Here is a 16,603-nt window from a genome sequence, read left to right as displayed (position 1 = left end):
TTACATCTCTGGTAGGTTCTCCGTATTTGACATCTAATTTTTATTCCTCAACCAGCCTCTGTAGTCCATCTGTTAATAATTATGATGCATTTTGTTCTTCCAAACATTTCTAGCATTGGCGCCTATGCCAAGCATGTACTTGGTCATGCTTTGTCTGTTCCCATTGATCTCCTATCTCTTTTCTCTAATTTCAAATTATATCACCCCTTAATGCTTAAGTGATTAATTCATTTCATCAGTCACTCAACAAATATTTATTGCATGCTGACTATGTGCCAGACACTGGGGATATGAGACAAAATTGCATCTTTCCATGGTCAAGGAATTTACAGTCTAGGCCTATCACATACATTTAATTATATCGTTTATGACATGGTCTGCTTCCAAAAAGTATGAGGGTGTACTTCTCCAATTTCCTAGAAAAGGAACCTTCACTACCACTTACAGTCTGGGGAAAGGAAAATGTTAGCAGCATCAAAATTTGCACCTAATTGAGGTAGTAGTTCAGAATTCCACCCATAATAGATAGAAAGTAACTGCAACCCAAATACTTCTGGCTTTGTCAGTGTTCCTTAATGCAAGATAAAGATTTGAGAAATCTATCATGAAAAAGAAAATGCATTCTAATTATTCTACATCAAAGTAGGTGAAATTAGGAATTCCCTTACCCAAGGGAATGATCTTACTGAATAGATCCTAGCAATACAGGAGGTTTTTATAGACTTTTAAAGACATTGAGCGTATGAACTAAATCTTGTAAAGATAAATATTCAAATCCCAGTACTTTCTCCCTTACCTTGCCTAGCTCTTATAAATTTCAAAAGGCCATTTAGATGAACAATGTTTTGTGTATAACAATAGTGAAGGCAAATTATTATTGTTAGACTTGTTGGGGATCCCCACAGTAGTGTGTACAACTTCAAGTACAACATAGTGTGTTCCTCCATTACTTTTTTCAGAATGAAATTCCATTAATTGGGCATATAACCTTTCTTCCTCTGTATACTTAGATGCCAATATTTTAAAGGCAAAGTGGAATAAAAAGTTTATAACAAATCATCAAGAATATTTTGTCATTGAATAAAGCTTTGATTTTTAGATTCCAGTGTTCATAGGTAATAGTAAACAACCTCATTATTAATTTTATACCTATAAATCCTATAACCATCAAAACGATGGGTGCTTCTGGGTTATGTAAGGGCAAAGAACATGAGAATCAAAATATACTTAGACCCTTCAATGTCAAGTTGGTGAAAATCTTCTAGAAATGGAAAAAAAAATTTATAGTCATAATTTTCACATTTTGACATTGCACATTTACTTTTCACAACCATCCTTTGGGTTAGGGCAGGTTTATTATTTCCACCAAAAAAAAAAAAAAAAAAAGAAAAGAAAAGAAGGTAAAATGTGACCTGAGCACCTATTTCTAGAGAACCCAAGTGTTTGGACCTGTGCTCATGTCTGGACCTCAGCATTCAGCTTAAGTCTCATCTCTGGTACTTAATTACTGTGTAACCTCAGACAGAAAGGCACTAACCCAAGCCATTAAAGTGAAGCTCATTATTCCTTCCATCATCATGGTGAGAATCAAAGAGCATAATTCTTATAAAACCATTTTTAAAATTGTAAAATGAGCCATAAATAAATGAGACCTTTTTTCTGGTATCTATTACATTAACACCTCATTACTCCAAAGGAACAGTTGGAGGAAGACAATTTTAGTTCGTGAATTTGCTTAAGGATTTATTTGGGGCCTAAGCACTGCAGGCCATTGTGGAATGTGAGCCTACCCACTCTAGGCCCTCCTGCTTCCCTTTCTGCTGTTGCCTGAGCTGAGCTTAAGCTTGTCTTGTCTGTGCTTCAGTGGCTTCTGCTCTGACTTCACTGAATTCATCTTCACAGAAAGGCATGAGGCTAGATTTGAGGAGTCAAGCAAACATCCAGAAAAGAGGAACAGTCCCCCTTTAATGTAACTGTTATCTCTTCTGAAAAGAAGATCTAAAAAAAAAAAAACTACATCCTACCCTTCATGCTTAATCATATTTTGTGATATCTCAGACATCGTTTTTCTAAAAGTATCTGGAATTCTAGCTGATAAATGCTTAGAGCTTAAGGTTTATTTTTCTATCTAATTCTCATTTTTAAAATCCCTGGTCAGGCTTATAGCTTGTCATATATGCCATGTTTAGCAGGACTGGGAGATGCTGAAACAAAATGACTCATGATCTGAGTTCTCTCTTTCAGCTCGAAAGGTGTCCCAGAGTGTCACTTCAAAGCCAAAAACATCACCAAGTCCAGAAGTATCACATACTCCACCTGGTAAATGATTTATTTCTTGTTTAAGCCAAAAGCATTCTCCGGTCACACTCGGCTGCAATGACACCTGAGAGCTGATAGATGTGAGGTCAATATTTCACTCATGTTCCCACACCACGTTGAATCATCCATGGTATGATCTCAGAATTTCTGCTAGTTATGTGGTTTCTCCTATAGCAAGCCATTGAGACAATCAAATGATAGGGAATTATGCCAAGGGTAGATTTTTCCTTTAGAACTAAAGTTCTCATACTTTCTGACTTATAAAAAAAATAATAAACCTACCAGTGCTAATTATACTATGTTCAAATGGTTCACTGAAATAATATAAAATAATTTGAAGTTTTTTCCATAAAAAAATAAAATGTTTTTGCAAACAGAGGAAATTATGTTCACCCATTATCTTTGGTTGAGTAATTTTACACTATCCAGCACTGAAGATTTTTTTTTGGTCAAATTCTACTTTGTCAGGGCATCTGGGTGGCTCAGTGGTTGAGTATCTGCCTTTATTTAGCTCAGGTCATGATCCCAGGGTTCTGGGATCAAGTCCCATATCAGGCCCTTCATAGGGAGCCTACTTACTTCTCCCTCTGCCTGTCTCTCTGCCTGTCTCTCTCTGTGTCTCTCATGAATCAATCAATAAATAATCTTTTAAAAATATTAGACTTTATCGATTCATGGAACAATAGCTTAGGTTGAGAAATAAATTTTGCATACACAAGGAATTTCTTTAGCTATAAATCTATTTATTATCTGAGAAGTTCTTTTGTCCATTTATGGGGGGGAGGATAATTTTATATTTGTGGAAGTAGTTGATGTGGGAACCGCAAGGGCCCAGACATTTCCTGAGTCTTGCCACCAATGCTCTAGATCCTCGTGACCTTAGGAAGTCACTGTAAGAGGAACAGTTCTCTAAAACCCAAACGAAGCTAATTTTTAATGAGAAAGAGTATCTGGAAAATGCTCTAATTTTTTCTTTCTTTTTAATGGTACAATTATTATAAATTTCTAGATGCTCCTAGAAGCCTATGGAACATTCCCAGAACTAAGGGATTTCTAAGCCATAGCATGAAATGATGGCATTTTGGAAGCAAGGCGGAATTCACTTGCTATAAATGTTTTCCAGATTTGTAAGCGGGGCGGGTATTATTGCTGCTGTGGGATAGTCTGGTTGTTGCAGGTGGCCGTAAGCCAGAGAGAGGCCCCTGTGCTCTGAAGTCTAGAATTTCAATTTACATCACTAAACACAACAGCCAATATAATAAATACCCATAAGAAAAAAAAGCTGATTTTTCCCACTTGCAAAAGATCAATTTCTTATTTTGAGTTGCAGGAAAAAAAGTGTAATAGAAATTGAGTCATTAATGATAACAAGAGGAGGTTTGAGTGATTTTGTTTGCTTTTCCTTTTTGTTAGAGAAAGTAATACTGTTGGTCCTGTTATGACTTAATCTCGTTAAACCATATCTAATAGTAAATTATGCCTTATAGTTGTTTTTTTCTTTTTAGATATCTAATATTTGCCTTAATTCTACATTATTTTTCACAGAAACTCTAACCTGTAAGTTTGAGCACTGGAACAACAGCAAAACTTCCCCCTGGAGCCTCCATTGGGCTTATCCCATTGACTTTCCAGTTTCACGTGTTCAGTTAGAATTCTATCTCCAAACCTGGTGCTGGTCCCACCATATGTTGATTAGGGACTCCCCTGTTGCTGGAGGGGTGTGGTGCCTACAGGAATAATCTTCAGTTTTCTCACAAGTGCTTGAACAGACTAGGCTCTGTTATGTTCAGTTTCCGGGTCATATCTAGGTGCAAGTTTGCATCCTAATGAGCCCAGGATCTTGTTTAGAAGCTCCTCTAGGTTATAGCTCAGAAAGCAGAGGGGAAACAACACATATATTTAATACGTACTGAAATAATACGTAAAGAAATAGACGCTCAGCAAAAATCTAAGAATGTAAAATGTAGTGCTGAAATCAAGACAAGAGTTAGGTTTTATCACAGTTTATCTCAAAATTTATTCTGAGTGATATCAGAGTAACAAACCTGAATTTTTAGATCTGTATCCAGTAAGTCAGCCTAGGATTTGCCACACAGTCCTTCTATTCTGTAGATTCCTAGGTTCGACACCAGTTTCATCCGCTTAGGATTTTAAAAAACTACCTTCCAGCCACTCAGTTGAATTCTTGCTACAGCATTTAATGAGGAATCTAGAAAAAGTGAGCCCACACACCACATCCAGAACCAAAACAGAACTGTCCTTGCTTCAGATCTGCCTCAGAGGAATGATTTCAAATTCAGAGCAAAGGGCTTGCCCTAACACCTGGCTCAACAGGTGCTTTCTTTGTAGATCTGTTTCTAAACAAATAGCTGGGCAGCCCGGGTGGCTCAGCAGTTTAGCGCCACCTTCAGCCCAGGGCGTGATCCTGGAGACCTGGAATCAAGCCTTCTCCCTCTGCCGGTGTCTCTGACTCTCTCTCTCTCTCTCTCTCTCTCTCTCTCTCTCTCTCTCACTCTCTCTCTCTCTCTCTCTTTCTCTTTCTCCCATGAATAAATAAAATCTTAAAAATAATAATAATAAATTTTTAAAAAGAGACTTGTGGTGACTCTTCTGGTCCATAGGTATCTGGATAGACCTCAGTCATTGGAAGTGAATCAGAAAGAAAATCAAGATTTTGGCAAGTTATGCAGTCCTCACAGGTGTTCTGTGGAACTATTTGCTTTGGTAAATTCCAATTTGCAGCCACGCTTATGCATTTTTGCAGTTAGGAAACGGGAGAAGAATGCTGAAATGCCTTTGGAGATAGAATCACTAGGTAGGACGTAGGCCATGACTGTGGCTATGGAGAGGAAGAGGATACTGTTGCTTCTACTTGGGCAAGTGGTAGATGATAATGCCACTAAGGCAAAGAACACAGGGGAATAAGCACTTGTGTCTGTGCATGCTGGGTGTGGAGGGCCAGTAGGACTTTCAAACGGGAATATCTAACTGGTAGTCAAAATGTATTTGGGGATTTCTGAACTGAAAATATAGGATATAGATTTTGGAGTCACCTGTCTACAGATTGCAGGTTTTTAAACCTTGTGTGTGAATGATGTCATCCAAAAAGAAAGTATAGACCGAGAAAAATAAGAGTTCAGAGATCAAAGGCTTGGGGGACACAGTTACACTTAAGAAATGGATAAGGATTGAGTAGCCAGCAGAAGTTGCAGCCGAAAATATAGGAGAGTACCAGGAAGGAGGGCCTCAGGAGGTAAGGCAAGGAGGGATGCTCAGAAATGACACTGAGGTATGGAGGGATCAGAGGAGATGCTGGACTTTTAGTGCAGATCCAGAAACCCGTAACTGAAAGCCATGGGCCATGCTTCAGAATCCAGCAGTTTCCAGATCTTAGAAAGGTAAAACAGAACATATACCAGATATATTAATATGTCTGCAGCAAAAAGTGTGAGTGTGCCACACCAGATGAATAAAAAATGTAATTAGGAAAAAAATGTACTTAGCCTTAGGTCAGGTCTAGTCAGGTCGAATTAAGAAGAAAACTAAGTTTTTGGAGCATTTGGGCGTCAGAGCTATGGATAAATCATTGGAGATCCATGGTTGCAAGGGATCAGGGAAGTAGAAGCCAGACCACAGCAGATGAAGATACAATTGAGAGACCAGGTAGCAAAGCAAATAGTCTTTTGATTATAGGAATGAGTATAAGGGAAGGATGGTTTGAAGGGGAGACCTTCTCAAGGGAATAGGATTATCAGTTTTAGAATGTTGGAGCCTTTGAACTATTTCATAGGTGAAGAGGGAGGAAATCATGGATAAATGGAAATACGGACTAATGGCGAGACATGAAAGATGATGGAAATAATGGAAGGTAAAAGGCTCTAGAAGAGAGGGTGGCCTGATGGCAGAAGAAATGCTCTGAAAGTTGCCTCTAAACAGGTATGAGACATGCTTCCTCCCAGACTGGACCTAAAGGTACAAGGTTAGAATAAAGGAACAGAGAGTCTGGAGGTGGAAATGCCGTATAGCCCACGTGTATTACTTTTCCAAGATAAGTCACTTGGTAGCTTATGGCAAGAGTAAACCTCATTGAAAACTTTGTATTTTCATCATCTTTATCAGAGACTAACAGATTAATTTCTCTCCTTTACTCTAGCAAAACATTCCTGTGTATTCATTTCCATTTGTCCCTCTTAGACCTTTCCATTTGTGATCATCTTAGTTGGATCTTTCTTTGGATTGGTGCACTTGATCCAAAAAGACAGTTAATATCATTGGTTAGTCAATATAAATGGTAAGTTAGCTAATATAATTGAGTCTAAAATATAATTCCAGTATTATATATTAATATATTTATTATAAAAATATTCTTATAAGGAAATTAAAACTGCCTTCTTATATACATTGTCTTTATTAATACACTAAGTTTCTCCCCACGTGGAAGATTTAGATTTTAGGAATCATGCTTTTGTTCAATGTAATATATGGAGGAATGCCACACAGGGGAAAAAGAAAAAAAAAAAGGTTTCATTTCTTGGAGCTGCATTTGACCAAGTAAGAATGATTCATATCCCTTTCCTGTGAATATTTCTATTTCTTTCCTTTCCACTGATTTCACCTGCTTTAGAAAGTCTGCAGTGACAGTTTATTAAATCATCACTTCATGGTTAAAAAGTGCCAATTGCAGCAGCAGGAATTCACATTACCCTGGCCTACATTCCACAGTCAACGAAAGCAGGCAGCGAGTAATGTATTTACAGTACGGTGGATTTATTGGTAGCACATTTTTTTCTCAGCCTCTCCTTAATCCCAGCTCCTCTCTGTATCGTCGAGAACTATAGCCTTTTAGGGTATTTAGAAACTACAGGCCTCTTTGTATGGCCATGATCTTCACAGAGCCAAAGCAAAGTCTTTCACCCTCTAGATAAACATTTAGTTTGATTTACAACTGGAAATTTCTCATATTTTACCCTTTGAATCTCAAAAACACTACATAGCAAAGGTCAAATGTTCACTATTGTAGTAAGTTTTCTTTAGTTTTTGTGGACCAACCACTGATCTTCTTAAAGCCTTTTTTTTCTCTTTAAAAAAAATCAAATTTTCAAGTTCCTTTTAGCTCATAAAGGTTCTAATTGAGTCAAGATTCTACTCACTGTACCAAATTCCACAATTATAACTGCATTGGGACTTAGTGGCCTAGACTGAGAACACGTTGATATGCAAGTTAAATATGATCTCCAAAAGCAGTACAAAGAGAATGTCAGTTCTATATAAACTGTTTCTACACTAATGGGGAAGTGGTGCTTGGGCACCTCATGGTGCAAAAGATTTCTTTTTCTGAGATAGAATTCTACCCTGGATCCTAATTTTTTTCCCCCAGCATCATTTAGGATGCAAGGAAATTATGATGACTACCAAAGGGATTCTGGTACTTACCAGATCTTCATTGTGGTAGGAAAACCTTTCAGCAAGACAGTAGGACTGAGAAGGCCCTCTTTATGGTGAAACTGAGCCAAAGAATCACTTTACCTTTCTCTTGGAAGGAGACTTTGTCATAAAAATCTGGTACTAATAGTAGGTAAATTACCCTGGTATTTTCCTCAGTGGGAGAAAAGGTATCAGATTCCCAGTCTACTGTTTTATTTTGCCAAAATAAATTCTAAAAATGTACTGGATATCAAGGACTGACTGTAAGTGTGTCTCTTCTACCTGACATTTGGTCCCTAGTTGACACACTCTCAACTGTCAAAGAGGCCCTGAAACCTTATCTACTAGAAGGCACATCACCAAGAATGACAAAAATGACAACATGTACCTAGCATTTACTCGTAACGAGCACATTCATAGACTTTACATGTGGTCTCTTCTAATGATGGATAGGCTCCTCTTGTTCCATTTTCTGAATGCCTTTTAGAATAAAATTTTGTTCTCCTCTCAGATATTCAAGAATTTGCCTTTCTTGCTGTCTCCCTTAATTTATGGGCCACTTATGCCTATATTACCTAGGATAATGTATTTTTCTGTTGCTCTCCATGGACTTTGAATCTGAATATCAAATGGCAGCGAGCCACCTCAGGCAAGAGTCAACTTTCTGGTTTTCTTGGGGTTTCTTTGTTTGTTTTTAAGATATTATTTTTAAGTAATCTCTACACCGAATATGGGGCTTGAAACTACAACCCTGAGGATCAAGAGTAGCATGCTCTACTGACTAAGCCACCCTCTTGTGTTTAATGACATTAGTTATTTCCTCTTTTGTTATTTCCTCTTCCCCTCAAGGAAGGCTTCATAAAGAACGGTGACCAATATTGTTTAACTACCATCAGAGCTTTCCTTACACAGTGACTTTTTCCATTTTGAAAAAACAATCCTTTTCATGGCTTTTTAGCCATTGTGAAAATGCCTTTATTTTATTCATGTTTTCCAGGATATTTTATCTGTAGGTTAGGTTTCACTCCAGATGTGGCATTTATAGTACAGTGTTTTATAATCTTTTTCTTTCAGTTCCAAGAGATGTGCTCCTTCCCCCTAAACCAGACCCTGAAGTCTCTCAGAGTGAACCTGGTAAACAAATTGTTTTATTTTGCCAGTTAGGAGGTGTGTTTTTCAAAAAATGTTCTTAGGATAAATACATTTTAAATCATTGTGATTTGGAAGAAGTTTGGAGAGTATTATGGATATAAAATGTGTATTTCTTTTTTGTGAAGATTTCATCTTACAATTTGCTTGAATTTTTTTCTCTGGTTAATGCGAGGGAATAGTATATAATTAGCTTATTTTCCTCTGGAAATGTTTCCATCGAAAAGGAGATTGTGCTAAAATTATAAGACATGCTTGTTAACCGACCATTTTTACCTACTTTCAAAATGTAAATAGAACTACGTTCCAACTGTGGGTGTACTTTGAGTCAAAAATGTGCGTGCCTACTCAAAAATTTTCCTCAAAGTCGCAGTGAATGAGATTCAAGTTTTAGCTAAGCCAAATTTCCTTAGTGGCATCTAATATATAGAATTTTCTCATATTTACTATGATTCTTTGAGATGTTTAAGTGTTCAAACGGAAGCATCTAGAAATGCAGAAATGCTGTTTACTTTACCAGGTAGTAATTCTCATAAATATATTTCCGTGGTTTGCTTTTGACCTAGTTCTGCAACCTGTTACCTTTAGAATTGATGCACCAGAGACAACAATAGGTAATGTGTCTCCCCTACCGACCAACTCTAATTGTTTTCTTTGCTACAGTCCAATTGCAGGTCTTTCTCAACTTACCAACTCGAAACATCATCTCTTCTCGATCCACTTCATCATCTCATTCTCATTACTCTTACTCTTTCCAAAATAGAAAAGCAATGGCTTCACTGGCCCTGAAGACCAGCTTAAGACTACTTACTCATTACTGAGTTCCACCTACCTCATTTATTTCCACATTCGAAATGGTTCCACATGCTCATGCCCATCTAGTTAACATTTTCTGCATGTTTAGTGGTTCTCGGCTGTCGTGTTAAAACACACTAGCATGTGACAAGTTATGAAAGGTCCTGGCATGTAATTATTATTAATATTGGCCAAAATGCTGAACTTTGCTAATGGTTTATTTTTAAAAATAAACTTGAGGAGACTCCAGGTGACTGTGACAATAACGAATATTTTCACTCAGTTTATAATCCTGTATGTTCTCTTGATGGGAGAGACAGCTACAGCTGACCAGATCTGTTTCACTTTCATACCCCATCCTTACCAGGGATGGTCATGCAGTATGTCAAGCCCTGAGTGTTACTTCTTACCTGTCCTGGTACACAAATAACAAAAAACCAAAACAAAACAAAAACCAACAGTTGAGAACCATTATTCTTATATTCCACGGTCATTTTCCTGAAGGTTCTGTATTACATTTAACTTTCTTCTTCATGACCCACCTAATGTTTTCCTTTTTTCTGTTTCAAATGAAGGGATCTCATGTAATATTATTCTGGCCTGGTGCTGGCTTTTGCATCTAAAGATTAAAAATGCCGATACTTTTCTTTTGCAGCTCCTTTAGAGACACGAGGCAGCCCTTCTATACCCATGATTTCACCAAGTACTAGTCAAGCGGAACTGCAAACCACTCTGGGTAAATTTTGTTTTCATATTTCAGTCCAACGAAGGCCTACCTTTCAGGCATTGCCCTTGAAGTTGCCATACGTACTTTGTGTTCATGGGATGTTTCTAAACAATAAAGGGTCTCTTCTTACCATTATTTAAAAAAAAGAATCCTTTCCACTTGATTCTTTTACATTAACCATATATTTGTCCTTCTAATATTTATGCTGGTTTTCAATATAAAATGAGAATATTTTAAAACACCTTTACAAAATTTTAACTGCTCTAAAAAGAGAAATGTTCCCAGTGTGTATCAATGCTATACTTCTTGGTTGGTTTTTCCATATTTGAAATTGCTTTTGGGAAGAAAAATTTCATCTCGTAATTATTATTTTATGGGTGGTAAGTGAAATGCTAAGCAATGAGAGTTCCAAAAAAGAAATTGTTTTAAGGTTGAGCCCTTACTCTGGAGAGCTCAGCATCTAATATGAAGAAACAGGATTTAGTGAGAGTAGGGCTTCCTCAGTACCTCCCAGCACTGTGTGTAACGTTTTCCTTTAAACCACATAACAATCGCCCAGCAAGTTCTATTACTTGCCTCATTTTACAGCTTAGAAAATTGAGGCATAGAGAGATTTAAAAATTGGGCCAAGTCACCAGCTAATGTCAAAGCTGGATTGAAACCCACCTCTTCAGTCACCAGAGCTCCTGGGATTCACCCCCGTGTTATACATACGAGTGTGATAGAGAAATGAGCAACATGCTAAGCAAGCAAACTACTAGGTGCATTAGGGGAGGTGACAGAGGAGGTGACATTTACCCTGGATTTTCAAGTTGGAGTGAGAGTTAAAGATGTGAAGGGTTCTTTCAGGTTAAAGACAGATGGGAGAGAGGCAATTCAGAGAATGGTTGTCAGGCTAATCTGATGAGCATGCGACTTGGGCTAGGTGTGTCAGGAAGGTTGGTGAGGATGAGTGGGCCATGCTTTTCCAAAAGTTCAGCACCGACCTCTTCACTTCACGGGAGACCCCAGTTTGCCTCGTCCTCAATTGAAAATGAATCAGAAAACAAGAGTTCCCTGCTCGTGTTTGTTGCTTCCCCTGCCCTGTCCGCACACATCCCACATGACTATGTTTAAAATCAGTGGCCTTATTTTTCTTTCCTTTATCCCTTTTCAAATAAATCTGTCGTGTGTGTGTGTGTGTGTGTGTGTGTGTGAGAGAGAGAGAGAGAGAGAGAGAGAGAGAGAGATCACATTTCAAAATGAAATCCTTTTTAAAGGACAAAATTTAAAACTGACCAAATGTATCCTAATTTCCAAATATTCGTCTATCCTAGCCAGGGCCCACAAAGTGAACATTACCCAGCACAGCAAAGGCAAACATACTTTTCTAGAACCACTGCTGGATATACCAATTATCTACTTTCTACTCCCTATTGTTTTTAATGTACTTCAGTCTATTGAAGCAAGAACCCTCACCTGCCAACTGTCCCAAGTATGTCTGTTATGAGCAGAATCCAGATTATAAAGCAGGGCAGAAAAAAGATGCCAGTGTGTTCTATGCACCAAGTATTTTCTTGGATACAGTGTGTGGCAAAGTAATTTGCTACATCTATGTGATGCTGTGATGACTTCGAGATAACATGGGAGTAAAAGTAGTGCCACACTTATTTTTTACTTTGGCCAGAAGTGTATCTATGTCAATAAACTGACTCTCACATGACATAAATAGAAGAATATTTATTCTTACATAGTGTAAATTCACCTCTTTTCATATGATATATTTCTTTTCCAGCTCACATCAATAACTTTTGTGGAGTTTATGGAATAGAGAGGAGGCATGAGGATGATAATATCTAAAAACAGTTAAGAGGCACAATTTAAGAACAGCCGTGTCCAGGATCATGAAATGTAATCGTGAACAAAAAGCTTTTGGAAATCCTTATAATAACCATTAAAATAATAGAACCAGAAGATAAAAAACTTAATAAATGAGTTATTAAAAGTTACCTTTAACCTTGAGATTTTGTGATGATGAGGCATACTTATACATGCAGTTTCCCTCTCATCAATGCACAGGGTGGAAAATGTGGGGTGATTTTTTTTGACATGTTGAGGGTGATAATTATTGAAAGCCAGCCGCCTTACTGTGTTCTTCCCCAGCAGAAACACACCAATCCACCCAAGGAGTCTTCACAACTAAGATTCCACTAACAACTGAATTGGCAAAGACAACTCCAGGTAATGCTATTTCCTTTCCGTATAGTAAAGTGCTTTTCTTTCATTTTTAAGCAGGAAAGAAGTTTTCTTTTCAGAATGTCAGTTTTCATCATAGTGGAATTCGGTTCCATCATTTCGTAGGTGCAGGACATCAGCCAAATAGGAATGTTTATATGCAGGTCACTCAAATGTAGGGAAGACCATTTCTTCAGTTAGAACTTGGCTTTTGAATATAGGGTTGACCACATGATGCTGAGAACTAAGAAGGAAAGCCTCCCCCATCTGGCCTTTTTTCTTTGTTTAAACTTCATTTGCCTCATTTTCCACATCTAAATAAGAATAGTCTGTTTTAGCTTTTTTCTCTTCCCCATTCACCTCTCCTTCCCCCTTGCTCGCTCTCTCCCTGCCTTTCTCTATCCCATCTCCTCCTCTCCATGAGCATATTGATATTGTGGCCTGAGGAAGGAAACTAGAAGAATCATTTTTTAGAGATGACTTAATATTTAAACACCGAGGGAGGGTTTGAGAGAGATTTCCTTTTATTTCTTCCTTTCTACTTCTTGGGAAGTGAACTCACCTACACAAAGTTCTATCACCCTGTTCTTAGAAGTCTATCTTTTTTGTATTTTTCTATCTTACTTAGGTGAGAATCAGTTGTGGATTTCTGATATTTTTGTGTTTTTTTTCTTTTTGTTCTAAATTATTGCTTTTGTTCATCTCTACATCTATCATGTGGTAGGAAGCCCAAAACCCAAAAGTAAACTTTTTTTTAAGTAGTTGGAAGACACATCTATTTTACTTCTTGTCAGTCATAATTTGTGGCAAAAATTTGGTGCAAGAAATTTGAAATAGTAAAAAAATTATTTAAACATCTAATGTTAAGGTATTTTATAGTAAGCAGAGCAGTACTTATGCTAAATAAACATAACTAGAACACTTTATGGCATAGGACACTTCTTGTAAATTTTCTCAATCTTTTTTTACTTGTTTGGTTTCATTTTTTATTAGGAAAATAACAAACGTTTAAAACCTTATTACCTTTCTATTTATTAACTTTGTATTTATTTATAAATCCACACAGAAGAAACCTAACATGACAGCTCTCCCACGTCCTCATGACCAGCTTCAACCATTTCAATCACGTTGCATCCATAACACTTCCTCGTTTTTCTATGCTTATTTTTTTTGTATTTTTGCTTAATAGAAACAATTAGTGTCTTAATAGAAGATAGTTGGATTCTCAAAATTAAAAACATTGTTTCTGCAGCAAAATATATAAATATTTATAAATAGCATAAAAAAAGACTATTCAGTTGTGTCGCCAAATGAAAAAGATTCCAGCTTTTTAGAGCTTTATAGATTTCAGAATTAAGAATAAAAGAGGTTTGATTTTCCTTGCTTTGCTTTTTCTTATTTTAATGGGAATATCAGTATTGTGTCACCATTACTAGCGTATGTGGAATTTTTATCATTCTTTCTAGAACATGGTTTTACTAGATAGGAATTTCATGATTGATGTATATCCAGGATCTGATATCATTATATGAAATGTCTTAACATATTTATACAATGTACTGTATGTTCCGAGGATAATTAGCTTGGCCTAAACTGTGCTGCCCTAGGATTCATCACTTCTCTGGGCTTGGACCAAGGATCTTTAGAGTGAGCTCACCAGGGATTCACTGGTATGAGGTGACAAAGAACACCCTAGGAAAGAACCCATCTTAAGGAAGGGAGTAGCATTCACAATCTGGGCCAGCCCAATACACTGCATTTCCCAAGAAGGTCCACTTTCACAAAGCTATGCTATGTGTCACCCTCATAAAACCCTCATAAATGTGTACCTGAGCTCTGCTAAAGAGGACGTCAGTCATCTGTTTTGGTTTTTGTATTGTGTTTTTAACATCAGTCATTAAAGGCATAAGACAGCACACAGCAATTTGAGAGAGCTGCCAGAGGGGTGAAATGACTCCTCTTGATCTTTGCTCTCTCCCAACGCATGTACCATGGCCTGTGTGGCTTTTTGATCTCCAAACCTTCCTTGATGGGGGACCCAAGTGCTCCAAAGAAACTTTGTGCCTAAAACCTGAATCTCTAGCTTCTTTTCTCTGTGACACCCTTGCCCCTTTGTCTGACAATTCCCTGCAGCACACCAGAACCAAAGCCCTGAAATGTTCAAGCTTTTCTTTGCCTTTTTCAAACCATAATAGAAATCCACTTGACTAGAGATACTTTAGGGTCACTGTTTATTTGACTCATTTCCACTCCCTTAGTCTTGCCCCACCCAGGAAAATTATATCTTCCTTACCCTCTCCCTGTGCTGGGCAGAGCATGAGATCTTCAAGGTGTTTCTCCTATAATCCTGTTTTTCTTTCTGATGGTATCTTCATATAGTATTTCTTAATGCTCTTCTTAAATAGATTTTTATAAAAATAGGTACAAAAGCATCTTTTAAAATTATTATGTCATTAAAAACTATGTGGACATATGTTCACAAAGCTCCTTTGTCTTTTTTTTTTTTTCAGTTTAAAATTAAAACCCTAGAGCAATTTTCTCAAGGCCATGTGTTTTTCAGTGATGAACTATATGAGTAACTCACAGTCTAAACTGAAGTAATCCTCTAACTCTCATATGAAAAATTGTCTAGATTTAAGTAAAGATTGTGGGGGGGAAGTAAAGCAAAAATTCTGATCCTGTGACTTTGAAATACTGAGTATAGGCCTGATTATTTGTGTTCTGCTTTACATCCCTTTCCTGTCTAAAGTTTTCAAACTCATATTTGTTCTAGAATGAGACTAATAAGAACCATGATCTTTATATTACTTTAAAATAATCTAACACTGAGGAAATTAACATGAAAAACTGAAATAGCTGAAATTCACAGGGAATCCTACCACTCTCAAAGGTAATTTTGAAGACAAGCTTTTGCAAATCATCATTACACATTTTAGGGTGTAATGAGAATTAATTTTGTAGAACATCTGTGCTCCGTTCACTCTAGCTGCTACAGTTTAAAAGGCCCACACTAACCCTACAGAGAATTTCAGCATGTGTCTGCTGTTTTTGGCCTGAAGTATGGCAAAATTCTGCTCATCAGTCTCCACGTTGGAAGCTTATAAATGAGCTACATTATAATCTGTTTCACAGGTGTATTTTTTTTTAACATGGTAGGCAAAGCATTGCTGATTTATGATTATATAAATACCCACTCAAGATGTGAACAGAATCATCAAAACTATGTAATCTACTCACACAGTTTGCAAGAAAAATTTTTTCCAGTCTTAAAGCATTAAATTACCATGAGAGTTGGTGGTAAGGAGGCAGTGCAGTATGTCAAAGAGGAGAGTAGAGGAGGGAAAAATGAAGGAATTCCAGGATAAAACCACACTTTAAAACCTTAGGAAGCAAAAGTATTTCAGTGGAGTTCGTTATGATTTTGCCTGCTTACAATGGTCGCTCATTTTTTAAAATTTATTCAACAAGTCTTCGTTAGGAGTCATCACTGTGCCAGGCCCTAAGGACCAAGGAGCAGGAAATGACAGGCAGTGTTTTGCTCCCTAGGGCTTGTCCCAGTTCTTGTTCCTTACTAGCCCTCTCTTGATAGGCAGGGGCAACAGAGGTCATTGTCTCCTATTCCTAAAGCTTTAACAGATAGGACTAAATGAGTATTCATTTCAGGGCTCATGAGTTAGGACCACATGCTCCTATTCTTTTAACCTACCTAAATATAGGTATTTACTTTGAGATTACCTGTCTTCTTTGGCAAAATAATGTTCCACTATGACTTCCTAATTGAGAGATATGGATGGATGGATGGATGGATGGACGGACGGACGGACAGACTGACAGAAGGCTAGATGGATGGCTAGTTGGCTTATATTTACCATGTTAAGCAACCGTTGGGTAAAATAAATACCCTTGAGAAATATGGACTAAATGAAAACTAATCCTTACCACATATTGCAAATGACCTACCTCAGTCTGTGTGTG

At 37.3% G+C, this 16,603-nt stretch overlaps 1 protein-coding gene across 50 annotated transcripts in view; it reads left to right on the top strand.

Moving 5' to 3' along the window:
* The window catches only part of ABI3BP (ABI family member 3 binding protein), a 223,318-nt gene that overhangs the window by 163,134 nt on the left and 43,581 nt on the right, over window positions 1-16,603 (top strand). For 21 of the 50 annotated variants that reach the window (XM_072722113.1, XM_072721931.1, XM_072722133.1 and 18 more), the window contains 5 exons: window positions 2,245-2,319; window positions 8,818-8,877; window positions 9,459-9,506; window positions 10,343-10,423; window positions 12,557-12,634. In XM_072722113.1, the coding sequence (XP_072578214.1) occupies window positions 2,245-2,319; window positions 8,818-8,877; window positions 9,459-9,506; window positions 10,343-10,423; window positions 12,557-12,634 (342 nt within the window). The remainder of the gene's footprint in view (window positions 1-2,244; window positions 2,320-8,817; window positions 8,878-9,458; window positions 9,507-10,342; window positions 10,424-12,556; window positions 12,635-16,603) is intronic. The other 29 variants (XM_072722100.1, XM_072721947.1, XM_072722071.1 and 26 more) reach the window with 3 other exon arrangements.

Source organism: Vulpes vulpes, chromosome 1, assembly GCF_048418805.1.
Source record: "Vulpes vulpes isolate BD-2025 chromosome 1, VulVul3, whole genome shotgun sequence".
Classification (NCBI taxonomy): domain Eukaryota; kingdom Metazoa; phylum Chordata; class Mammalia; order Carnivora; family Canidae; genus Vulpes; species Vulpes vulpes.
The sequence above is the reverse complement of the archived record's forward strand: the minus strand, read 5'-3'. Positions and strand labels throughout refer to the sequence as shown.